Source organism: Diadema antillarum, unplaced genomic scaffold (genome assembly GCF_040938485.1).
Source record: "Diadema antillarum isolate AM-2024a unplaced genomic scaffold, OU_Dant_1.0 seq00001529_RagTag, whole genome shotgun sequence".
Taxonomy (NCBI): Eukaryota; Metazoa; Echinodermata; class Echinoidea; order Diadematoida; family Diadematidae; genus Diadema; species Diadema antillarum.
In genome coordinates this window covers 855,377-883,001 of record NW_027272261.1, presented here as the reverse complement: position 1 = coordinate 883,001, position 27,625 = coordinate 855,377, and the positions used below count along the sequence as shown (strand labels likewise).

The 27,625-nt window shown below is 38.1% G+C and overlaps 1 protein-coding gene across 2 annotated transcripts in view; it reads right to left on the bottom strand.

Moving 5' to 3' along the window:
• The window catches only part of LOC139710414 (guanine nucleotide-binding protein G(i) subunit alpha), a 100,703-nt gene that overhangs the window by 51,285 nt on the left and 21,793 nt on the right, over positions 1 to 27,625 (bottom strand). For both annotated transcript variants that reach the window (XM_071622333.1, XM_071622331.1), the window contains exon 3: positions 19,257 to 19,398. In XM_071622333.1, the coding sequence (XP_071478434.1) occupies positions 19,257 to 19,398 (142 nt within the window). The remainder of the gene's footprint in view (positions 1 to 19,256; positions 19,399 to 27,625) is intronic.

The window sequence follows — 27,625 nt, the reverse complement described above, 5'->3', positions numbered from 1 at the left end:
AGAATTACAATGCACTTGCCATGTGCCAAGATTGTATATCATAAAAATACACATAGACCTTCAATACAAGAATGTCCTTCACAAGATGAATGCCTGCCATTGAAAAAAAAATGACAAAAAAAAAAATGGGAGAAAGAAGTGAGAGATGTTCCCTACATTTTCACAAGTTTGGAAATAAAAGGGACACAGTAGTTCTACACTTAAAGTATACTGCCTGGTACATAAGACTGTACACTATTCAAGACCAAGATGCTTGTTAATCTTTAGACAGCCCGATAGCAAATTATTGAATGTTTATTTACCACTATGTAAATATATTATCTTAGTCACGCAGGCATCTCAGGTGTTTCCTATAGAATAGCTCTTATCCGTGTTCCAACTCCCCCTCCCCCACTGATTTCTTTGTAAAACCATAATAAAACAAACTGGACTCTGAACCTAATGAAATTATATGGCAGTGTCTCTCACATGTCTATCTGGATGGGCATTGTATCAACACAAGCTTTGTTTATGTGAAGTGATCATAAGCATTGCCTCGCAGGATGCCATCAATTATTTCTTCTGCGTGCTGCAGAGCAGCCAAAGAATCCTGTGAAAAAAAAAATTATGGTTTTTCAGTTGGGAATACCATTGTTTTTGTTTGGTTGTTTATATGATTTTGTTTTGTCTTGTCTTGTTTTGTTTTGTTTTTTGTTTCTGCACACGCCTACACAGATCTGAAGAGATATAGTTCTTTTTTTCCCCCATAATTTATATGTAAACCATACTTCCTATCTGCTGATATAAAGCCTGTCTCCAAGACAACAAATGTACAAAGTTCCATTCCTGCTGGTTTTATGTACTAATTGACAGATAAAAGTGCTTGAAGTTATTAAAAAACTTGACATCCCCATCGCACAGCATTGCAGCTATTTAACAACCCATATAAACAGATATCAATAAGCTAGTGGTTAAGTCTTGGAGCACTGAATAACTCTCAGATATCAACACCTTGATACAATGTAGGTACACAAGCAAGCTAGCCTTATACTGTACATTATGGTACATATTATGTACAAATTAAACATCATTACCTAGAAATATGCACATACTACTGTATACATCAAATTTTTTTCCATGGTTTTTGTTTTAGTGAATTTTGTGAGTCTGGTACTATTCATGAATCTAAAATCACGCCAAAAATATTAACTCTAAACTACAATGTAAACTCCCTTCAGTACTGTACTGTACTGTATTCCACATTTATGAATATAACCACTTGCGAAATTGTCAGGAAGTCCTGATTCACACACACACACACACACACAAAATTAGACTTGCTACATACGTGTATATGGCGTATACAGTACAAGTTATCTCTGGTCACATTCATGGTACCGTCCTACAGCTGCACTGTCCACACAATTTTAAAGGGTCACATTCTCTTTGCATGAGACTACAGTTACAAAAACCTAATTAGCATCACCGATTTTATCAATGAGTGGTGCTTGCTAACCCAAATTATGAGTGTAAACACCAATGATTAGCAAAACGTAAACAAGCCCATGTTTCGAGGAAGGAATCGTCGGAGATAAGGTGCTGTGTGAACAACCCTAGTACTGCCAAAGAGTAAGTAAACGCTGCCTACTTTAGTGGGTAACATCTGCTGCCTAATAAAATTCCCAAAGGGTATGATTCACAGTTTATCCTGAAAGAGGATCATTGAGCAACAGATGGATGTTTAGGAATCTCCCCATAATCCATTAATCACCTTATTCTATTCATGCTAGCCATAGCTGACAAACTGACATTTTAATATGCATTTCATGGTCTGTGAAATTAAATGTGTACGTTTCAGTTGAAATTTGAAGAAAAAAAAATGTCGTCTAGAAATCTATTTTTGCCACACAATCTTAATCAAAAAAAAAAAAAAAAATCTCTTAATAAGAAGAGGTGAATGACCAGTGATTGTGGAGCTCATTTCAGAGAAAGTTGTCATAAATGTGCTTCTTCTATGCATATTTCATGTTGCAGGTTCATATTTTGCGCACTTTCTGAAATGTTTCCATTATTAATCCCAACTCTTTGGACGATGTGCAAACAAGAAATACACAGAAGGGCAGAGATGAGAAGTAATTGAGCAAAAGAGGAGTCAATTCATACAAGTTTAATACTGAATGAACATCCATAAATCTGAAGATGAATATAAGGAGAGGTAAAGAAATGAAAAATAAAATAGGAAGAAAGGGATAATGAACAGAAAAATACATCTGAAGAAAAAGACAAATTCAGAGAAAACAGAATCTTTATAAAAACCACCTTGGTAAAAGACCATTACACTGGAGCTTGATGGCACTGCTGCATACTGTGAGTCCTTATTTGTGTCTTCACACCATTAACCCATCCCCGTCACGTCCCACAAAAAACGTGGTTTTTATTATTTATGACCAAAAGAGGGCGTCCTAGGACCTCAGGCTTGGCCAGGAGCTGTAGAATAATTTTAGCCAATCACAGAGATCCTTACTGGGACTCAGAAAAATAATTTATGCAAAGAAACATATTTTAGAATGTCTCTTATTGGCCAAAACATCTGCCAGGGGTTCGAGCCTGCTGAGAAACTAATCAATATTCATGTTTACAGCGCGGATGTATCTTTGTTGCCCAGCAACTGCAGTGATTTCTTACGCGCGGTATCGTGATATCGATCTCCTCATAGAGTGCTTGACGATATCTCCTTGTGTGTGTACGTGTACTGCTATGCTGGGGCACGGGGGTGTGTGTGTTGAATTTCATTTACGTTAGTGAGTGTGGGTACCTTCTCTAGGTTTCCCGTCCATTTCTCTCTCTCTTTTCTCTCTTTTGCTTTCGTATCATTCTATATCTTTCATTCTCAGAGTACAATCGTACTTCTGAGAGTGTTTTGTTCATTTTTTCTAAGTGATTATCTCGTTTGCAACAATTTAGAGGTGAGTTTTTGTCCTAGTGTTTGTTGAGTTTTTTGATTGAACACGATGTAGCTTATCTACGTATGTGCGAAAACATCGTAGTTTGTGTGGTACTCACTCGTTTGTTTTCCGTGTAAGCATTTTTGCCGTAGTGTCTTCATCGTTCGTCTTCCAAGCATCGTGTTTTCACCCTAGTTTTTCTCATCGTAGTTTTTTACCTCGATTTTTTTTTGGGTGCAAGATGTTCTGTGTATTTTTTTCTACGGTAATATGCCATCGTTGATGATCTTCGTGTATTCATTACTAGTTTTTCACCTCCGTTTCATTTTTGTGTACAACTAATGTCTAACGTGGCGTAGTTACAACTATGTTTAGAGCTAGTTAGCTAGGTCTGCGATGTCTGTATCGTTTGCTGATATGTTTTGTGAGCTGAGAGTGACTATGATGGGAGTGATATTCAGGGTTTTGCTGTGGTTGAGGTGATGGCAAGATGTAATTTATTTTGTGTAACCATGTATGACATTGAAGATGGCGAGTAAAACTACGACACGAGTAGCCTAGCCTAGGCCAATGACGAGAGTGACACTGACGAAACGGGGGCTGATGCTCGCTCGTGCACGGGAGTGGTCTAGAGACCTGCATTACAGTTGTGTATTTATTTTTTTTTCCTTTTTCTTATTCACTCGGGTATTGTGCTACCAAAATTCGTGTCTCTGAAGAAACTCAACCAAAAGCTTGAAAACAAGTTTGCATCAGGTCTATTCTGTAGTACTAGCACTAGGTTCTAGATCTAAATCATAATGGCGATGCTAATTTAGTTTTCATTTAGAACTCGATGAAATCCATTTTCTTTGCTCATTTTTCAACTGATAAATTATTTAGAACTGTACTTAAATTCTGATGTACTGCATTCACCATTGTAATAAAAAAGAGCCTGCTGATCAGATGTGTCATTGTATCCTTTTCATTTCCTCCCTATCCTTTTGTTTTCCTTCCTGTCACTTTCTTCTTTGACCCTGGATGGAAAAAAAAATCCCATCTTGCCATGTAAAGACAGAATACATAACCATCATGAAATATCATGACATTGAAATGATAATAAGAAATATTCAAGTGACCGAAATACTTGTTTGTGAAAATAAATAACAAATGAAAGGTGATTTCTTATGGAGCAGTTCTTTCAAATGTCAAACAGCTTCGATAATGAAGCAAGTGAAATCTGAAAACTATCCTGGCAACAAGGTGAAATTGATAGGGAATTCTGACAAAAACTGTCACACCATTTGATGTTTGAATTTGTCTTTTTATTGGATGAGGTTATAAAACTAAGTGCCGCCGATAAAATAACAATCCTCTCAATTTGAACAAGAACAGTAGGGTGGTACACTAGTACGACTCAGTAAACAGCTGATTATTTATGCATCGTATCCATGGGCAACTGCGGGGTAACTGCAAGAAGGCGCAGGAAATTAGACTTGAGTCAAGAACGACTATTTATTATTATTTTTTTATTCAAACTATTTTTTTTTCTTGGACTGAAAAAACCCCAAAATATTTCATATTACGCTTCTAAAATATAAAATGAATATATGAAGTCTTTTTATCGTGATTTTATGAAGAATTAGAAGTATTTAAAAAAATATAGATACTAGACGGGCTGAACAAGGAAGTCTAATTTCACCCCAAGAATTTGCAACACACAGCATCTCGGGTGCATTCCTAGCGTTCTTGCCGCACTCTCACGATCACCTAGCTAGGCCATGTGCACAAGCCAGTCACATGTTCACAGTACACACGTTGTTAGCCAGTTCACCGATCTCATTCCTGATCTCGTGCGTGTAGAAAATTCTCTCAAAACTAAGCCAGACATGATTTTGGAACATACATTACAATGTCAAGACCTTTTCAGTGGACTTTGAATTCGCTTTTTGTCTGTTTTAGCTCTTGAATGTACGACTTCGAACGTCCGATTTGTTTTTCACTACACCACGTGGTAGGAGTTCCGTGTTTTTTCAGCCCCATGCTTCTCCACACGCGTCACACTAGCACTATGTACCTGTACACACACAAGCCATCGCGATCGAAGTTTGAGCGATAGCGATAACATGTGCGGAGCAGACATGCGGACTTCAGCACAGGGTAAATGAGTAGTTGAACGTATCACGATTGTAAAACAAATCTTTTTCTATGTCTCTGCAAATTTGAATTAGGCTATCTCAGCATAGATAGATTATGATACATTACAAAATAGATTAGCCATAGCAAGAACTTGCTTACATGAGAGTTATTAGATAACGTTGCAAAATAAAAACCCCGTCATTGAATGGAATGTTCCAGAGCTATCTGGGGGGGCTCGAGGACATTATGGACACGTCGATTCGCAAGTGGGTAAGATGTGATTACAGATGGCTTGAAATGAAGAGGATTTATCAATGAAATACACAGAAACAATATTTTTTCATAATTCCTGCACAATTTATTATTTCTTTTCATAAAATTCACATAAACTAGTGCTGTATTGAGTCAACTAAGTGCATATTAGCACAAGTGTACACGCATCATCCCTCCTGCCTAGTGGGAATGACACAGGCAGTTTTTTCTATGACGTATGAATGCTCTTCGCGTGTAGATCGCGCCGTAGGGAAGATCGCGCCCAAGTTCATGGCCAACTTACTAGGCAGGCACGATATTACAGATTACACAGAGGCCCGTACGTGGATGGGTTAACACATAACAGATAACTTTCAATCTCCGCCCTGCCTTGCTTCCATTCTAAAATTTGCAAGGCAATGACATACGGTACATGTAGCTCCCGTTGCCACTGCTCAGCTTCTAGTGTAATAGGTATTTGCAATTTTCTATGCAGTGCAAAGCTCCAGTACATCACATGGAAAAGTTCTGCGACAGCAGTCTCTTGTGAACATCAGATACACAGGCTCAAACACACATCACACTCACACAAAATATGTACACCATACACATAGGTCCTACAGACTTAAAGGTACACGTGTAGTCTCATATTAGATAACTTATTCCATTTCAGAAAAATATATCGCTGCTGAGTTTGCCTTGAAATAAAAAAAACAAGGAAAAGTAGAAATTACGCGGTGCGTAATGTATGTATGTCCCCACCAGAAGTAGCATTTTGTAGCAAAATGTACAATATAGGTCAAAAATCAAGGTCAAAAGTCAAAGAAGTCAAAGGTCAAAATTCTGTGTAGAAGTTTTGAAGCCCGCCCTCACCTACTGTGTAGTGCCATCACATAAAGCAAACGGAATCAAAATCGGGTTAGAAATGGCGAAGGAGTAGCATTTTGTAGCCAATATACAATATAGGTCAAAAATCAAGGTCTAAGGTCAAAGAAGTCAAAGGTCAAAATTCTGTGTAGAAGTTTTGAAGCCCTCACCTAGTGCCATCACATAAAGCAAACAGAATCGAAATCGGGTTAGAAATGGCGAAGGAGTAGCATTTTATAGCAAAATGTACAATACAGGTCAAAAATCAAGGTCAAAGGTCAAAGAAGTCAAAGGTCAAACTTCTGTGTAGAAGTTTGAAGCCCTCACCTAGTGCCATCACATAAAGCAAACGGAATCGAAATCGGGTAAGAAATGGCGAAGGAGTAGCATTTTGTAGCAAAATGTACAATATAGGTCAAAGGTCAAGGTCAAAGGTCACAACTGAAATTCTGTGTAGAAGTTTCAAAGCCCCCATGTAGTGCTATCATATAACGCAAACAGAATCAAAATTGGCTCGTAAATGACAGAGAAGTAGCAAATTGGAACATTTTGATCACACACGGACGCACACACATACACACATACAATGTACACACGGACAGACACACGTACAGAGCCCATTTCATAGTCCCCTGCTCGAACTCGTTCGGCGGGGACAAAAAACTCATAGACTACTTCTGTTATTAACAGGAATGGTATAGAGAGGAAAATCATCTGATAACTCTGGCCTTTAATCTGCAAAATATGTGCCGTTTTCGAAATAATGCCTCAAATTCCCAAAGGCAGGAACAGCTAGTGTCATAGACTAGACAGATACAATGTAGAAGCGTGAATACAGTGGCCTTCATCATGCACTCCGTCTATACCAGCACAATTTGAATACTATAATCCTCTATGGCTTTTCAAACGAAACATCATTTGTTGTTCTATAAGGGAATTCAAATCACACTTCTGACGGATACTGAGTACAAATCCTATGGTAGTCCCTTCTTCCAACCCCCCCCCCTTTCCTGCAGATGATGCTGTAACAATTACTTTGCAAAGAGGGTCTAATCCTTACAATTCCCTTTGTGAATGCTGTTGGTTCGTCAAAACACCATGTACCAAGCTGCATTTTTATGTAATTCTCATACAAAAGTTAATACTACTACGTGTGTACATTGTAGTTCTGTGAATAGATGATTGTATCTGCATTATTATCATTAAAATTGGTGAGTTCTTGCATCAGGTTCTTTTATTGCAACTGATTGACAAATACACTGTAGCCTGACATCCACGTAATTAACCACTGATTAATCAGTGCTTTGATAGTAGCTGTGATTGAAAAAAACAAATCATGGGCATACATATACTCGGACTGGAATACAACCAATGGCCCTCTGATCATCACACAGGCATTGTATCAAAAGGACCACCGAGCTTCCACCCGATATACAGGCAGTGCTGGTGCTAATCCTTATATAGCATGCAGCAGGTACATGTACAACTGTACTGTACATGTACCACTACTGGACTGATATAAAACATTCCACATTGTTTTCGTGACACTTTACTTTAATGGTACACGACTGCCTAAGAAGCATTATGTCCCTACTTCATCAAGTTGTTTTGTGCTATTTTCACTTTAACTTCGCTGCATTTCAGCTTGTGTCCTCCTCACTCATTCCTGGCCTGTCATCACTCACAAATTCATTCTGCACGTCATAGTTATTTTGAACAGCAACAACAACACCAACTAAAAAGACAAAGGCTGAGACTTTACAGCTGTTAACAAATTAACAACTATACATTGCCTCTCTGTTTTCCCATCGGCAACATACATAAATATGTAGAAGTTGGCACTCCCTATCAGGTGTTTCACTGCAGCTCTGGTTACTCTTCACAAACAACGCTCTGTGCCTGACTGGTCAGCAAGCATCTTAAGCTACACATAGAACTGACAATCTCAACACATAATTGGTAACCATCAGCACAGCATCAGTGGAGGCAAACTGTCCTCTCAATGTTGATCTTTGCAGTTGAATTTCCGGCAGTCCTTTTTTTTTCTCGCCTTTTTTTTTTTCTTTTTTAGATGCCTTCCTGTAGCAGAAGTGAGCGTACTGCAACGGACAAGGAAGTACATTGGAATACACCCAGGAAATCCAGCTTAGTTTCAAGAGTATTGTTTGATCGATGCAGCCATTCGCGGTATAATACAGATGTTGGTGTACATCCGACCAATCCTTATCAGTGTCAGTCCTTTAAAAAAGAAGTAGTAGCTCACACATGTCAAACAGCTAGATGACTAGAAAATTAATACAAATTTGTAAAGGTGTGTGGACATGAATCTGTTAAAAGATACACTTGTCCATTCTGACATTGCCGTCAGTAATACATTTTGCACTAAAACTCCCAAGTCTGAACGATGATACCCTGGTTAGTAAGTGCAAATCAAACATTTATTGACCCCAGACACCGTTTTAAAGTATATGAATCAATGGGCTTGTTCACTCTGAGAGGCATATCAAACAGACGGTGACTGGTTATTTATGTTATCATTGGAGTGGAGTAGGTCTGGAGCAAATTAGCATGACAAGTGAAGTGCCAATGTCGGCATACAGAGAAAGAGAGATAGGCCCAAGAGCAAGAAATAAAATATCTGCCCCTGATGAAAGCTTCCCTAAATCTTCCAGATAAAGGGGGAACATTACTCCATGCCCATCAATTGGTTTCCGGGTGATAAAGTGACATCCTGGTTTTAGTGGGATGAGCAGCATGATGGCATCTGAAGAATTCACTCAATCGAAATTCAGTCTCGGGGTAGGAAAGGAGCACATGGCAAGCCATGCAACACCCATCCAACAGCTCTCAGGCCACATGTGGGCCTGACATTGACAAGAAGGAAGAAGTTTCTCAAGAACTCCTGCTACAGCCATACATGTACACATGACATGCCATGCATAATAGCACAGATGACTTTATGAAAACTAATCTTCCCTTTAGGAATGGCAACAAGAAATTGTCCTCCAAAACGATATCAGAAAGAATTATCTTCCTAAAGATTTACTTGAAATTGTTTTCTAAATGAAGGATTTTGACAATTTTCAGCAATTATCAGTTGAAATTTAAATATTTGGGGGGCCTATGTGCACCTTGTCCCCACAAAAAAAAAGAAGACCATCACAATCCTTTGTCATCATAAGGAGAAGTGCAATCCATTGAAAAAGAAGAAGTAGTAGTAGAAGAAGAAGAAGAAGAAGAAGAAGAGGAAGAAGAAGAGGGAGAGAAGGTAATCCTGATATCATAATTTACATCTTTTTACCAGGGAGAGGACATTCCCCATCAGATATTCTTTTGAAGCTAAAGTTTTGCTGCAAAGCAGAGAAAATGTATTGGGGAGAAAAGAAGTGTGGTGTACATGGGCGTTGACACCAAGGTAGCAGGAGCAGTAGTCACTTTACTAGGATAACCTCACTGTCCAGGATGTTCCCCAGTGACCTGTACTCTACCACATCTTCCTGTAGCCTTTCATCATGTGTCTGTATTCTGAGCATCAGTGGAGTGATTGAAAACTTCCACTGACAGAGACAGTACGAAGAACTCCACTCGATTAAAACTGATGAAGCATCTTGTTGACTCAATGCTCCCCATAGAATGGCCATTGATGTGAAATGCCTATCTCAAAACTACAGCGAATGATATCTCTTAACACTGAGGTTTTACAAACTCTCCAGACATCTTCTTTTTCTTTTTAAATGTGGTGAATCTTGCTTCCTTTTTTGTAAATAAAGGTACTGTATCATGGAGACATCCGCCTGTGGTTACAGAACTTCTGCTTTGGTACATGTAGTTCCTAGAAAGTAAATACAGCTGTATGTCTTCTTTAAACTCAAGAAGCAGAAAAGTAAAGAAAGTTTTACCTTGAAGTTGAATATCATGATGATGGCAACAAGCACACCAAAACCCACAAAATAAAGTGCCATAAAATTTTCACTTTGACAAACTACCTCACCCTGTAGCTTCACTGAGCACTCATACATACAAGTACTTTAGGAAACATATTGCTGTGTTTGAAAGAGTACATGCTGCAGCAAAAAGAATATATCCCGCAAAAGAGAATCTTACATTGAGGAGAGCAGCAAACCTAAACAGTACGATCATCAAAACCCGAGTACAACTGAACACAGAATACTTTTGGCTACATGACATCTTGTGAGTGAATAGAACTGAAACCACAATAACATTAAACTTCAAAAGTGATGTGATGACAATATTGTATGTGATGTCAATGACATTACTTTCCTTAATTTTTCATTGCATGAAGAATAAAATGCAATCACATACCCTTTAAAAGACACAAGAAATTGCTTCCATTTCAAAATTACATTTTGGCCCTTTTATGAGCAAAGTTAACCATTAGTCTGAAGCAAGTGATGACATGGTAATAATAACTACATAAAAATAATTACCGCTAACAAGCGCAGTACACGTACAGTTTGAAATAAAAGAATCGATGGATGTCATGTGCACACCTATGGTGCATACTAACCTACAAGCTTGTACATACATAGTGGGTACAAATTAAAGTTTGATCTATTGCTTTATGTAACTTCGGTTTTGTTTTGTTTTGCTTTGTTTTGTTTTTTCATTCTTGACACATTATCCCTACAAAACCCTGGTGTGTATATGCTTTGATATTTTCCCATTTCATCCGGTCTTCAAGAAAAACTGCCACATTCTAAATCACTGAACAATCATCTAGACTTGTACAAATACGTAGCCAGGGAGATGTGTGGGAAAACAGTCTGTACATGTATCTCACACCAGCTTATCATGTTATCGTTCTGAAATTTGATTCCAGATCCCGTTATGAGTATGCAGGGAGTGTTTTGAGGCACACATCCAAGCTGCACTAGCACGGCAAACACATTCATAATGCTGACTGGGATTACCTTCTGTAGGGCGTTCGAACGTGAATATGTAATTTCCTGTTTCACTGTATGCAGCCGTTAATTTTGCTTGCGTCACTGTCGTTCCATACCAGCAATTATCCATGTTTTCTCAAGCTCAGGCTCCATCTCTTACCCCCCCCCCCCCACTTTCTCACTCCCCAGAGCGATAATAACTCGTTATTTAAACCAAACGTTTACCAAAGTGTGCGGCTGTAATTAATAAGCCAGACTCACAAGTCACAAGCTTGATTTTAGAAACCAACATGGCGCAAAGTGTTTGTTTGCCCAGTAGAATGCCTGCACGTCTATCAAAACTGACAGTACACACACACACACACACACACACACACACACATAAAAACCGTACACTAACAAACAGCAATACAAATTATGTTAGATTCAGACTCTCCAGTAACACTTCACTCGAATACTACAAAATGTATGTACAAGAAAAAGAATCTCCCTACTATTAATGGTTGTTTGGATTTCACCACATGATGTGCCTCTGTAATATCAATCATGCTATCCTGGAAGCCAATAGAATAGAATACCCACTTGTACTAGACAGTGTACATGGCCCTGATAAGGCTATATTTTCAGGCATCCCATGAAATTACAGTATTCACATAATCATTATGGTAGTTTTTATAACAAGATAGCTTATACAGCTGTATCATGTCATTTACTAATGATTTAATGATTTATCCCATTTTTAGACCTTCATCCAACAATTTACAGTAACTGCTTTTAAATATGGGAAAGGGTAACATTTAGTAATTTCTCTTGGAATTTTGCAAATTGTATTGTGGCACAGCATAAAAATCATGTGATTGCTTGGATGGAGTTCCATGAGTTTGATACAGGTACAGCTGTATGCACAGACCTGTCCCTGGTGATTCATAATCAAACATTTTATAAACTTTAATATTGTTTCTTCCCATACAATTGTTACAATATGAAACATAATCCTCATTCATTGTCAACCACTTTGACATGGTGATTTGACAATATGACGGCAATAGCAGAAACACATACATTGTAAGGGTACACACTTTGAGTACAATTGAGTTAACTTTGAATATTAGATGTAACTGATGATGAGTCGCTATCAATATTTAATTTGCCTTTCTAAGAAAAGAAAAATCATTGAAATTTTGTTGATTGTACAACAATGTAATTATTGCATTCCCCCTGGCAGAGAAGATGAGAGTGAAAATGCTGGAAATGAATACGGATGTATGTATGATGGCGATTTGGACAGAGATGACATGCATCACCAGATCTCCCGGCCTGTGCATTATTGAGACATCTCACCACACAATGAGGTCTCATCACAAGGCTGCAGCTGTGCTGGGGGAATGGACACGGTGTTATTGGATTCCTATCAATGGCATGTTCGTCCTGCTTCATTACCTCCGCGACATCTCAGGCCGCTTGGTGCCAGCTGCCTAGTAACGCAAATGCCGAGCGCATCAAATCGAAATTGCCTCTCATCGATCCCCCCCCCCCCCCCCCCAGCAGCGGAACAATTTCAGAGGAATTATGTGCCATGGCGACAGAATGAGGGTGGGGTCAATTGAGCCAAGGTGAAAACCGAGCCTTGGAGAGATCATGTAATATTTAACTCTACCCTGTATTTGATGTATATATGCGCATCTATCAGCTTTAACAATCAAATTAACCTTACAGCTGTAACTCATTCTCTACCATTCCCTCTATTCTGAGGCATTGACTGATCCACAAATTATAACCATACAGCAATTGTGGGAAGATCATTACATGTTGTACACCTGTGTCAATCCATGCTGTGTCTAAAAATCGTTTTGTTGTTGTTGTTGTTGTTGTTGTTGTTCTTGTCATTGCTACTGTGCCCTGATCTGCAGAGGATCCTTTCATTAACCTGCTCTCTACAGTGACTGTTCATTTGTAAAAGTTGATTCTTTTTCTGGATGGCTATCACACCTACACTGTCACACAATCATTACTGTACATTGTACATTTTTTTCTCACTAGCTTTTAAATCATTTCTCTCTATTAGTATCATGATATGCATGAACCTTTAATATGATAATGATGTGTGCTTTTTTCATTGACTTGTTTGTGTGAATGTTTAAGCACAGACACCCCCCCCCCCCCCACAAAACAAAAAGCAAGATAAACTGTATCCAAAAGAAAGTTGATAACAAAAGAGAAGTGGAACCAGCAGAGCTCAAGATTCCTTTTGGTTTTCCTGGGAGGAAACTATTATCACTTCGGTGTATTTTCCGGTTGAATATAAGAGTGATACTTTCCCTACTTATTTGACCTGCCCATAAACAAACACTAAAACTTCTTCATATTATTACTCAGTATACCAGACTGCACCATACTGCCGGTACGTGTCTTTTACAGGACCACTCATATCACAAGCAGTGGTCTCTGAAGCGTTTCCATGGCTCGTGTGTAGAGCATAAACCCTAAGATGTCTTATGATTCTACTATTTGTACTTATCAACTACTGTAAATCAAGACATATTTGCAGCACAAAATTTTCATGAATTGCCAATGGCATTAAGAGTGTACACATGAACTTTCATGCGCATTTTAATTTCATGAATCTTGGCTCCTTGCAAATTTGCCCAAAAAAAATCTGGTTTTATAGTAACCTTTAGGATTGCTAACCCTTGAGTGCATCCATACGGTGCTGAACTACAAATGTACAAGCTAATCATCAAAGCTTAGAACTTTACCTTTACGATGAGATATGTTGTGTGAACCTAAATACAGTGCACTCTCATTTTAATGAAAATGGTTATACACGAAACTAAAGTTACAATGAAGTAAAAATTAGGGTCCCAACCATTATCCCCTCTTTGTTTTTAATTGTTTATTTGTTTGGTTATAATGAAATTTTGACTGTATAACAAAAGAAAGCCGAGGACTTCGCTGTAACGGGAGTTGACTGTAAAAAATGGGGCTTACATGTACTATCTTATGTACAGGTCATCCGAAAGGAGAAAGTTGTGGACAACAGATGGTAGACCAACCACCAAAGAATGCAAGCGAGAGCCAAGTCCTGTCTGCAGTTGTTTTCACTACTGCAATAGTATCATACCACATCCTCGGTGGGGATATCAATTTCCACTGATAGCTGCTACCTGAAGTCTTGACCTGTTCTGAGCTGGGGAGTATTTACTTAACAAACATGTGTTCATGAACTTTGCACCCTAATTGTGAAATCATCATCAAGTTCCTGAAATTTAATATTGAAAGCTTTTAGTTATCTATTGTCCCATTCACACACACACACACACACACACACACACACACACACACACACACACACACACACAATTCAATAGTTTTTCAAAATTGAATTTTGAGACACAATGTGAAAACAATTAATCCTTGTGTGTGTACACAAAATATCTTTCACTCTCGTGATACACATTGTGATGCAAAAATTGGTCAAGCTTGGTGCTTTTGTTAAACTCTTGTGATAATTTGCTCTGTGCACTGGCAAGTGTGAACTACACACATGAACATCATCAATTCTTTTAATCCTATATGAAATGAAACTCACCACATGCAAGGTCCACATTCAGGCTATTGTTTAGGTTTGTGCAGTCTGGAGATTCTGAGTGCAGCTGAGTGATTTTCTTTTTTCGCTATGTGTGAACGATAGCATAATTGCGTGATGCATACAGGGCAGGTCATTGTCTTGTATGTATCTAGCCCTATGGCTACTGGTGTATGCATAATTTAATGTACAAGTTTATTTGTGCTGCACTTTGTATTGAAGACTGTTCAATATCTTCAAATTGGCACAGAAAAAAAAAACAGATATCAGTAGATGACAAGAAAAAAAGAAGTTGTCACTTGATTGTAAAAAGTAGTATTGTCTGTACAGACTAATTCATTTGATGTTCTAGAGTTTGTCATTGGCACATCCCTTAGTCCCATATATGATCATGTGTGTCGGTGTAAGCAGGCTAGTTACAGTTTTAATAGGGTAATGAATTGATCCCCTTGTACTAATGCCAGTTGAATTCTGGAGGTACTACATCAATGAGGCAAAGAAAACCCGACTAATAGACATGCTGTAAGTACATGTATCATGCCTCTAGCACCCTGTTTTACAGATGCACACATTCAGTCAGAAGTGCTCCCTTTACATTGACAACTTACAGCTGAGTAATGAACAAGATGGATCTGTATATGATGGGTGCCCTGTGCTGGTGTTAATCTGGGACAGGCACTCTTACACATGGGGGTGTGACATTAATCTTTCCAGTGGATGAAGAAGGGTACTGCCACTGCATCTGATCCTCTACCAAGCATTCATATTAAAGCTCGAGGGTTAAAAGCCAGTTGAGGATTATCTGTGAAAGGTAACTGCAGGAATAGTTTCCTGCATTTTTTAATTTTTTTGTAACATTTTTCTTTTCATTTAGTTTTATTTATTCATTTATTTATTTATTCATTTATCTATTTATTTATTTATCTATCTATCTATCTATCTATCTATCTATCTATCTATCTATCTATCTATCTATCTATCTATCTATCTATCTATTTATTCATTTCATAGTGGCAATCCACAAGTAAACACTACCTGGTTGCGTCCGAGGCTTGAGTTGAACAGTATGCAAAATGAACAAGTGCCAATGAATGTCAATGCAGGATGCTATTCGAGGCGATATACATTGTACAACAACGAGCTTTACAAAACCTCAGGAGAGCTGTGATTCTTCATTTTTTCAGAAGGAAAAAAAAATAGATCAAAGCAAAGAGAAAGTGTCTTTGTAGAGAGTGCCGCTGATATCACTGTCATTTTGTCTATGACACAGGTTTGACGACATTTGTACCTACACTGTACAGTACCTGTAATGCCTGTGAACTTTCTCTTATGAGCCATTTTCAGAGACAGTGTGTTCTGGCCATAAGGACGTGCTTGGATCGATTTCACCAGACAGTCCAGCACCATTTATGCAGCTCACAGCAAATGGACAGCACAAGGGCCATCATTTATGCCACTTTGGGGTGAAATCAAACCTGGCTCTCCTCTCAGCTGATAGTCTGAGTACAGCCTCTGGTTTACTTCACCCATACACAGTGAATTGAGGTTCATTCTTAGATTAGTTTAAAAAAAAAACAACCATCAAAATACTGAGGCACCACACCAGGGGGAAATGCTACAGCCAAGCACTATGAAACATTAAAGATAGCACTTGATGTACAGTATTCACTGTATATTATAGCTCAAACATACAGTACTACGTAGTTCTCAGAAGGGCTCAAAATTCATCTTCCACCGTTTGGAGTGCTTGCAATACATCAAAAGGGTCCACTAAGAAATTTGTCTGGCTGAAGCAATTTGCTCGGGACAAGGAGTTGCTTTGGAGTATTCTGAGATCGTAAGTATAAAATGATTAAAATCAGTGTACCCTACCTTTATTCCTGAAAAGCCCTCCCTGTTCAGTAGCGGCTAAAGTAGAATGATCACATGATGATCAATTGTGCCCTAGCAATCGTATTCCCAAAGAAGCTGCATGCAATTTACTCTGGCACGGAAGATTGAGGGATACTGGTATGGTCAAATTGTCGATCATCGATAATCAATTATAGAACGTAATGTAGCATTCATGATCACTTAATTGTATATTGTATGAGATTGCAATACAATGCATTAAGTGTCCATTTTAGAGCAAATATCAATGGTTTGTCCATGTGCATGAAAGGTCAAAGCAATGAATTTCCAGGCATACTACTGTACAGTATGTATGCCATGTATCTAGCAAGTCTAATTTCTTGCAATTCTGGACTTCTTGACAATTTCGCAAGTGGTTAAATTTGCGACTGTGGAGTACAGTACTGAATGGAGAAATGTATGCATGCACATCAAATTCATATCGGGATCAGAGTTAATATTTTCACTTGTTTTTAGATTTGTAAATACCACCTGACTCATTGACATTCATGAAAAAGAAAAAAACCTTCTGAAATATTTGGCATACACAATACATGATTTTCACCAAGTTCTCATATTTCAACTTTAATGTTTTCAGAAGAAACTTGTAGAAGTTATTTCACCTTTCTACCAAGACAAAAGGAAAAACTCTCCCCCTGAGATGAAGACAGAATTATCTCACTTGCTCTGTGGTAGCACCATACGACGCACTGAAACATATTCTCAAATTCAACTCCTTATTCCTTTCCCAATAGCTTCCTTATCTATCCCTCCAACATAAAATGATAGCACATTTATTCCGGAACTCCGAAACACATTTCCTGCACAGGCCCAGAGGCAATGCTCATGAGGGCAGAGCTAGACCCGATGTTGAATCCACATTGGTGGGTTTGTGAGAGCCATTTGTACCCTGCTGGAGAATTTCAGATGCTCCCTTTCCTGATGTTTTCTGGACATGCCACTGACAGACTTTGACGGTCAAACTTTAGTGATGTCTCTGATAGCATGCAGAGTGCAAGGATTCAGTGGCACTACAGATTTCACTCACAGGGTCGATATTAAAGGGCAAATGTACATTTCAACACTACACCACAAACAGATGAACTTGTATGTAATGTATGTACACATATGTATGTTGTTAAGTCACAAGGCAATCTCAAATTAAGAAAATTTTGACATTTAAAAATGGATATTAGATTTGAAGAGAGCTTTTAAAAAATCAGCTTATGGAGGCAACTTAGCTCTAGATTCAAGTACATGTAATTCTACACAAAGATCAAAGTAATACTTGTCCACGAGCCAGTGCTCGGTGTACAGTGCTTTACTTTAAATCAAAACTGACAGTAACTAGTCTGTTTGGTGAGCCAGAATATGATTAGGGATATAAACTCTTTCATTTCACTCTCAAGAATAGACATTCTCTCTGTCAAATTACATCACTCCTTTCTAATTCTGCGACAGATTAATGGTACAAAGAAATTGAAAGTCATTTACTCTATTATGTCTCTAATGGTGCAATAAAATCTATATCACACTGAAGACAAGACATTGCTGATGATATGCTGGTCATGTGCAGCAAGTTTTGCCAGAAGTGCCTATAAAAATGCAAGCAGGACACTTTGGTCAGTGCCTATCACAATGTAAAGCAAGGCTCTGTAAATATCCTGCCAGGCACTGAGATTACATTAGCCTCAAATTTCACGATGACTTTCTAAATATACTGGATATTCTGCGAACTCTCGGCTGAGTGACGCTGCATATTTAGTATGCATTAAAGCAATGTAGAAGTGTACCTCAAAGTGGGCTGCTGACGTCCGCACTGCAGCGCCGAAAGCATGAAGTTGGATAACGTGTTGGTGCTTATTTTGGCAAAATATGTTACATTTCTGTGAGAAATTGCACTGACAAAACACAGAGGATATCAATTGTTCATATTATATCATGAGAGTGAAGTACTTTGAACATGATTTCAGGGAACCTGTACATGTGCAAATCAGTTTTAATGTCCAACTGACACGATACAAATACATACAAAACCATATATGTTGAAGAACATGAATTCAGTACAAATTTAAGCTATAAATTTGAATTAATGACTGTTTAAATAGCATTGAGTTGTTTTTACTCCAACTGATTGACAAACTGACATAGGACCTTGTAATTATCTATATCGATGAAGAGTAATGTATCAATCATGAGTAAAAGTTAAGCTTGTGTTTGATGTGTCAAGTTCTACTCATGCATCATGTCTTGTGATTTTCTCGTTTTTATGCTTGGATGACGATTTACTCTATTCTTATACTAACTCATCAGTGCTTGAAAGATATGTGATAACATCATGCACTTTGAAGGTATCATGGTATTTGCAATATTGATGCCATATATTGTATCATTCAAATGGCCACAGACTATTAAAGATGATGATATGGGTGCACTATTTGTATACCACTACAGCAGTATACCTGCAGCCATTAAATGATACCAACATCTGGTTTCCTAAAATTGTACACTAATACTGTACTTCATATGTCTGCTAATTGTCTGCTAAGTATCAAATCTTGCCATTCATTTATGAATCAGCATACTGTATTACTAGTATACTTGCACTATAAAATCTATTCAACAATTTTTGTTTATATCGTATCTGCACAATGCTTTGGAAGCATTTGTGCACCACTTATTCACACAGCACAAACCTTCTTGCCCAATACTCACTGCTCTTTCCGTATCTCCAAAGTCGATCTTGAGTGATCCCATGGCCCTGATGATGGCGATCATAGACTGGATTGTGTTACTGTACACCACTGGTTTGTACTGCCTACAGTCTTCTTCGGAGTAGCCTTCTTCATGTATAATCCTGTGCACAGAGAAGTGAACAAGGGGATACATGTGTTTTGTTTGTTTCCAAGTTGTTAGAGAAAAGTTTGACGCTATACTCCTTAGATACTGCAATCCTTCTTATTACAGATTACATGTACATATTACGCAATACACAGTACAGTAACTACATATAATGTAAAAGTGGAAATTTTCTCGCATTTTGCGCAACCAGAAGCTGCCCTAGCACGAAAATAAAAGCATGCAAATATTTTTGCATGCCATACGTTCCAGTAGTTAATGTCCTGATTTCGCAGAATTAAAAACACACAAAATTCATCTTGTGTGGCCAAGCCCAAAAAATACTCGCTTGAAAATATCCACTTTTACAGTACTTAAAATTATGCAAGAGAAAATTACATGTGTACATCAAGCAATGTGAGCAAAATTCAAGGTGGGTGAGGAGAGCTTCCCGCCTATAGCAGATCTGATTCATACAATTGTACATTGCCTACAGTATTTCATGTTTTCAATCTTCATCCACGTGACAGGCATTTAAAAGAAAAATCCCCCCCCCCAAAAAAAAAAGCAAACCTACTGTCTTCACCTATGAACATGTATCATATATTGTTGGACAATGCACTCATCCTGCAACCAGACCTGCTCAAGAACAGTGTACAATTGTACATGTACATACTGCACATTGTACAATGTATGTACATGATACAGTATGTCTCAGCAACTTGAAATTTAGTCCTTCTCAGATTATCACTTCATCAGCACGAAGTAATTGTGTCAACATGTTTAACATCGAGTATAAACACAGTGGCCCATGCGCCACACAAGAAACAGATGACAAAGTAAGTCCAAGGATGTTGTCAGTTTATCATGGTGACCTACGGTAAAATACGGCAAGCGATATTTGTAATGCACAAGAGAACGAGTGGAAGGGAAATTCTTTTGTTCATGGATTGTATGGGAAACCTCAGCTTTCATACATTTTGTTCCCACAGATTCTCTCTTTTTCATGATTTTTCAAAATCAATTTACACATACTACATGTAACTAGATGATGCTACACTGTACTGCTACCTTGAAATTGCTCCCACTAGACAGACAAACATAAGTGAATTGTTGATCCAAATTACACTCCCTTGTTAACTGTGAATCTTTGAAGTAAAAAAGGAAGGACAAAACACATTTTGGAGAGACTGAAAAATGACACTAAATTATTAACCCCCCAAGAAAAATTGCCTGTAAAGCTTTTAGTGCTTTTCTCTTTAAATGAATGACAACAAAAACATTCATTATGTAAGGTCATGTACATACTTCATTATGGGATGTCCATGTACATTATGTATTGTATCTTTCAAATAATCTATGTCCGATGGTTATAATACATGAGACGGTCCAGTACAATCTTAAAGGTACTGTATACCATTGGGAGCAGTGATTTAAAAAATGTTGAGATATCACATTTCATGCATATGTGTGGGTCAGTTGGATAAAACATCCTACCTTACAAAAATCTTGCAATAAAGCCTAAAAATATAAGATATAACTATTTTTCTCAATAAACCAGTAGACAGTTTAGTCTAGAAACATTTTTATAATAGCTTTTGTTCATCTTTTCTACTAATAATACTTTGGGAACATTGATTATCAATACTGATTCAATTGATTACATTTGTTGTTTCTATCCCTAACTCACATTTTAGAGCTATTTTGAAGCACTAAAGCTCCGTTTTTGTTTCATCTGCAAATGGTAAATAATGCCTTTAATTACAAATGCTTGATGATAGGGTACAGACAAACTAGGAGATACAGGTATCATATTGCCTTTCTCCTCCTTCCTCTTTCTTTTTCCATCCCTCCCTAACTCTATCTACATGTATGGTATCTCTTGTACATGTACAGTTGTACGTTCTACACTGTAGCACTGAACTGCAGCTTTGTTGAGATGGGGACTCTGTAAAGGGCAAACAAGGTTTCCCATAGCAACTCAAGTAATAAGTACTGCATGGCGAGGATGGGGAGGAATGGATAGAGAGGTATAATTAGCATTAAGAGTCCTCTGGGTGGTCAGCACACACCGAGTGTGGAAGTAAATTAGCACCACGGGACGGGAGGAGGGCATCTACCCGATCCAAAGTCTCTACTGTCATGTACTGTACGGGTACAGTGTACAACGTGTATCATACATGTAGGTAATGATCACGTCCTCGCCCTTCCAAGGCTTGATCTACAGTACAAATCACTCTGAATGGTATGGAGAGGTATTGAATTGGAACAGAAATAAGCATGCAATATGCATACATTGTAATAGAGATATTGTTAACATCTTGGATGTTGACTTCTGACAAAAATATCAGTACAACTAACATGTTCAACATTTTGCATAAGCATTGGACTACCTGTACATGAGTAGGTATCATACAATGTTAGCAATCATTGCAATACATTGTACATTGCATACTGTGCTCTTTTTTATTTGGGAGTCATGAAATTTAAAGTAAAAAGTAATCAAATAAGAGACAAAAGATTGATATTGTTTTCAGCCAAGAAGAAGAGTCCAAATTCAATGATTTAAAACTGCCTCTTTAAGCTTAAGTTTAAATGGAATGTTAATTTTGCTATACATCCAAAACCACCACAGATTTCAGTCTTTTCCTCACCTTCTTTTTTTAGGTCTTGTGTTACATTTTGCACATTTTATTTTAATGTAATGGACACAATTTGTGTGTGTGAACAAGAGTACAGGTCGTCTCTGGCAAGCATCCCTTACATACTGTAACTCTATAATGAAATCTACTCGTTTTTCCTCTCTCTGTTTGTATCATGATATAGTACAATCCACACTTGGAAGTGAGATTTTATTTTGCAGAAACACTTTTGTGTATCTGAGGGATATTTGTTTTTCATTGATCAATGTGGGCTTAATCTAAATGTCGAACAGTTTCTTGCTTTTTTAAGAACAGGATACAAATGTAATCATTTCAACAAGGTTATGTGTTTCTACTGCCGTGATCAGCATAATGTTTTGTCTCCAGTGGGGTGGGGATAATGTCAGTGTTTGTATGTGCAGTATCTGTGTAAAGGTACATCTGTACATGCACAGTGTACAGTTGTACAAATTGTACTACAAAGCAGTGTTTGTGTACATGTAGCTTTAATCGTGACTCCTGAGCTACTGTAGGCTGTCTAGAAGTAACACTATTCAATAGTACCTACAATGTACTTGTACATACAATTGTACTATGCATACAAATGTAAATCTAAGTCACACTGCATGGTGCCAAGCTGTACTGTATGGAGTGTGTGACAAATACAAAATGACAATGGGCTATGTACACAATACTGTGCACTGTACACGTCGTACATCTTGAAGTTAATAGCCCATTGCTGATATTGTGATTTGAAATCCTTGTGGAAATCTGCATAAAATACTGGGTGTGTAGGCTGACAGATGATTATGCTATTAACCACATCAGACTTCACGTCATACAGTAAAGATATGGAATACCTCGAACTGAGCTGTACATGAAAGCCAGCAAGCATTTTTGTGCATACGTGTATACCATTTGGTAGGACTAGGAGAACCTGCAGATGTGTGTGAATTTAAAACCCACCAGCATATTTTACCAAATGCCAAATTATAGATAGAGTGAAGGCATATCATATGTCCAGGCTAAATCCTGGAGACAATATAACATACGCAAGTGTATGCCATTCAATATAGTCTGTATAATACATATGTAACTCCGTGTATACATATAAAGTACATTTGTACAGTATCAGTACAGTTACAAGGGCAACACGTCCAATGCAATGCTACGTACAATATACAGTACGCGCAATAGAAAACGCCCGACGAAAGTGCGTCCAAATTTCGTCCCAACGCTTTTTTCGTTGTTGATTTCGTCGGGGACGTTTTCAACGCTTTTTGCGTCCAGACTTCATGGACGGATTTTGGACGAATTCAACGAATTCAACGAAATCCCCGAACGCTTTTCCGAAGCTGTGGACGCATTCAACGCTTTCAGCGCTTTCAACGCTTTCAACCCTTTACACGCGATCACACACACACAGGAAAGTTAGCTCTAATCGCGAATTGCTAGCTCTTCTTTCGTCGAAGTTCTCTAGGTTTCCCGTCCATTTCTCTCATTTTCTCTCTTTTGCTTTCGTATCATTGTATCCCTTTCTTTTCAGAGTACAATCATACTTTAGAGAGTATTTTTTCTCATTTTTATTAAGTGATTACCGTGTTTGCCACAATTTGGGGTGAGTTTTTGTTCGAGTGTTTGTTGAGTTTTTCGATTGAACGATGTGTCGATTATCTTCGTGTGTGCGAGAATATCGTACCCACTCGTTTGTTTCCGTGTAAGTATTTTTACCGTAAAGTGTCTTCATCGTTCGTCTTCACGCATCGGGTTTTCACCCTAGTTTTCCTCATCGTAGTTTTCCACATCCATTTTTTTTTCCGGTGCAAGATACTCTGTGTATTTTCTGCTACGGTAAAATGCCATCGTCGATATTTTTTGTGTATTCATCGTAGTTTTCCACCTCCATTTCATTTTTGTGTGCAAGATGTGTAGCTAGGTCTGCGATGTCTGAATCGTTTACAGATGTGTTTTGTGAGAGTATTAACCACGATGATTTTGAGGATTTTGAGGGTTTCGCGGTGGATGAGATCGACTGGAATGATAGTGATAATGATAATGAATCTACACTATCTAGTGGTGTTGATATAAGAGCTCTTATGATGATGCAATTTATTTCGTGTGACCGACCATCATGACGTTGGCGATGACGAGTACGAAACGAGTAGCCTATACATGTACAATGTAGGCCTGTAATGATCTAAGACGAGAGTGACACTGACGACATGGCCTGGCCCTGGGGGCTGTTTTAGTGTTGCCTGCTGAGTAGGTGTTCCATTCTATCCTTTCAGTTATCTTTCTATCACTTTCTTCTTTTGACCCTTGATGAAAAAAAAAACCCTATCTTGCCATGTAAAGACAGAACACATACCATCATGAAATATCATGACATTACTAAAGTAATAAAAGAAATAAGTAAGCGATGAAAATTCTTGTTTGTAAAATCATAAATCAAAGGTGATTTCATATGAACCAGCTCTTTGAAACGTATTTAATTTGCCTATTGATACTTGCTTTGCAAGTATACATTTTCTCTCCCATGGACTTTGTGTCCCCCCCCCCTTTTTTATGTGCTTTAATGATTATTCTAATTTGTTTTGTCAATATCATCATTATTGCTGTATTAATATTACCATACTTTGATATGGTTAGTTGCATTTGTTGATTGACTCTAACTTTCATTTTGTTGCCTCCTCTTGGTACTTGTACAGATCCTTTCTAGGGCTTGCTGTTTGCTCACCCCCCCCCCCCCCCCTTTGCTGTTGCTATTTCACTCTTTACCTTTCTTTGTCTCTCTGTTGTTCCTTATCTTGTTTGATGTTGCCTCCATATTCATCCTTTTCCTTCAATGGTTGCCCCCTGGCCCTCACGACCATTACTAACCTTCCCCTGCCTTTTGTCTGTCCATCCTCCTGCTCTAATCCCCCTCCCTTTACCTGTTGGGCTCCTTGCCCATGACATCCTACCCTCTCCTTTTGTTTTCTTTGTTCCTTGTCCCTTGCCTGTTCCTGACTGTTCTTGTTGTGTGAAGTCGCTTTACATGTGTGTGGTTGCTTTTTCTGCCTATTTGCCATTTTGCTTCTGACGAAGATTCTGCTATGATCGAAAACTTAGGTCCCTTTTGACTCTATCCTAAAAACATTCATGTACACTCCCAAAACTTGCTGGGCTAGTAATGAAAACTTCCATTATCTAGCAGGGGAGAGGGAATGCTTTCATTTTCTCAAGAGAGCTTTTGTGTGAGAGAATGCAAAACTTGATTGAGTGTTGCCAAGTTGTTTTCAAACTTCTTCATTTTATTTGATCTTAAGCATAATCACTTTCGTAAGTACATGTACAGTATTACGATTTCTTCTCCCCTGACTGTAATCGGAAAGTTTGCCATAAGGACGATCGCTAATGTGTTTGGATGTGCCGATATGCGAAACACGTGGTTCAAAAGAATGCACCATGTGCTACTTACAGTTGTACTGCCTTAAAGGTTACTGCAAGTTGAATGGATCGAATGCGCCATAGGCTTAGTTACGGTAAACAGTTTACGTTCGATGCGAATAATTATTACGTCTTTCAGGATCGAGGAATAATACACACAAAACATGCAAACAAACAAATCCACGAACGAGTGTTGATAACCAAAATTCATATGAAAAGTAATAGGCAGTTTTGATGAGCGTGAAATTTTATTGTCATGATTTTACGGTTTAATCGGGTGGTGGCTGCATCACATAGGACATCTCAGTGAATTTGTCTAGGCATATGAGACTTTTCATATAAATCTGTGATTGCATTTTTGAGTGATTAATCAATTCCTTTTTACAGTTCGGGAACCAGAACATCAGAACATCTTTGCAATGATTCCTTTAACTCAACTCACCCGCGAGTTCTTCGATCGATATACTACACCAAATGCGCGCATTCTTTCGTCTGGCACCTGGGGTCTGGCACGCACCTGGTTTTGTGGAAATTTCCACAAAGGAAGAGGGTGGGGTTTTTCCAATCCCAAGAGACCGCATTATACACAAGAAGACAATCTCGTCGCTTCTATCATTTTCCGTCACTCGTGTTTTCCCCTTATTCTTTGCTAATAATGAACATTTCGATTGAACTTAACGATGGTTGTTCACACGTGGTTCCTTTTGTTGTGAGGTGTAGGTATTTTCTTTTTTTATCATTCTTGGGAGGGGAAAGAAGAGTAAAAGAGGGAAAACTTATTTAAATAAACGAAGGGCATGTACGCTCAGCATCCACAGCAAGCCGTCTTTTACATCAGCATCGTTGATTATCATCACTTGCACTATCATCAGGCATCACTCGGATAATTTTGTCCTTTTTTTTTTATAAACATTTAGAAACACGATCACCATCACTCGAGATAAACACGTAGCAGTGGCAGATCCAGAGGGGGCGCATGAGGCGCACGCCCCCTTTATTTATCGTGGAAAAAAAAAATAGAAGTGAAACCCGGAAGTGGCACCAGAAATATTAGTTGCGCCCCTCCCCCCTCCTGTACAGAATTCCTGGATCCGCCCATGCCTGTACGAAAATAAATGTCAACAGACAAAGTATCAACAACCTCCCTGACAACCACATAAACATTACCACAGAGCACACCGAAGCGGCTGGCATCAAACACCCTTCGAAATACTGCAGCAAAGCGCGAAATCGCCGTTACGAAAATGCATGTATATATACACAGTGCGAGGCAATTGAAAGATTACCTTTAAATATTTCAGAATATGAAAGGAACAAATAAAGTGATATGAAACGAAAGAAATCGTACACCAAACGAAAGGTATAACGACCTCCAATAGGCCCTTAGCCGCAGCATATCAATAAACATGACGTATAAGCACACGGAATATGCGTGTTTCGGATTCCTCCCTTCTATATTTCTTTCCTGAACTATTCCCAATGCCCGAATAAAATAATGACTAGTTTGTTACACTGATTTCTTCTTCTGAGGTAAGGAAGTTCGTTCGTCCGAAAACAAAAGGATTGACACTCCGAAGGTTTGCTAATCGGGCAATGCCCCCCCCCCCCCAAAAAAAAAAAAAAAAAAAAAAAAAAAAAAAAAAAACAGCCCACAAAATGCTCGTTAATCAAAACATTGGTTAATAATGTTAAAGACGATAATAATAATAATAATAAAAATAATGATAATAATAATAATAATAATAATAATAATAATAATAATAATGATAATAATGATAATAATAATATAACAATAGACAGAAATAAAACAATATATGGCCCCCTATAGCAATTACCCGCAGCATGATTACATTTTCGAATCAACAAACATGGATAGGCACAAGGAATATGCGTGTTTCGGATTCGAAATAACGCCGTAACCATCGGAATAGCGCACCCGTTTTCTTTTTTTCGGAATAATGAACACCACGGAAATGAATAAATGATTTCAAACTAAGAATCCATCGTAATTCTTGCCTTAAAGATTTTCCTCCCTTCTATATTTTATTCCTGAACTATTCCCAATGCCCGAATAAAATAATGACTAGTTTGTTACTCTGAAACATGGTGTTGTGAGTTAAGGAAGTTCGTTTATCCGAAAACGAAAGGATTGACACTCCGAAGGTTTGCTATACC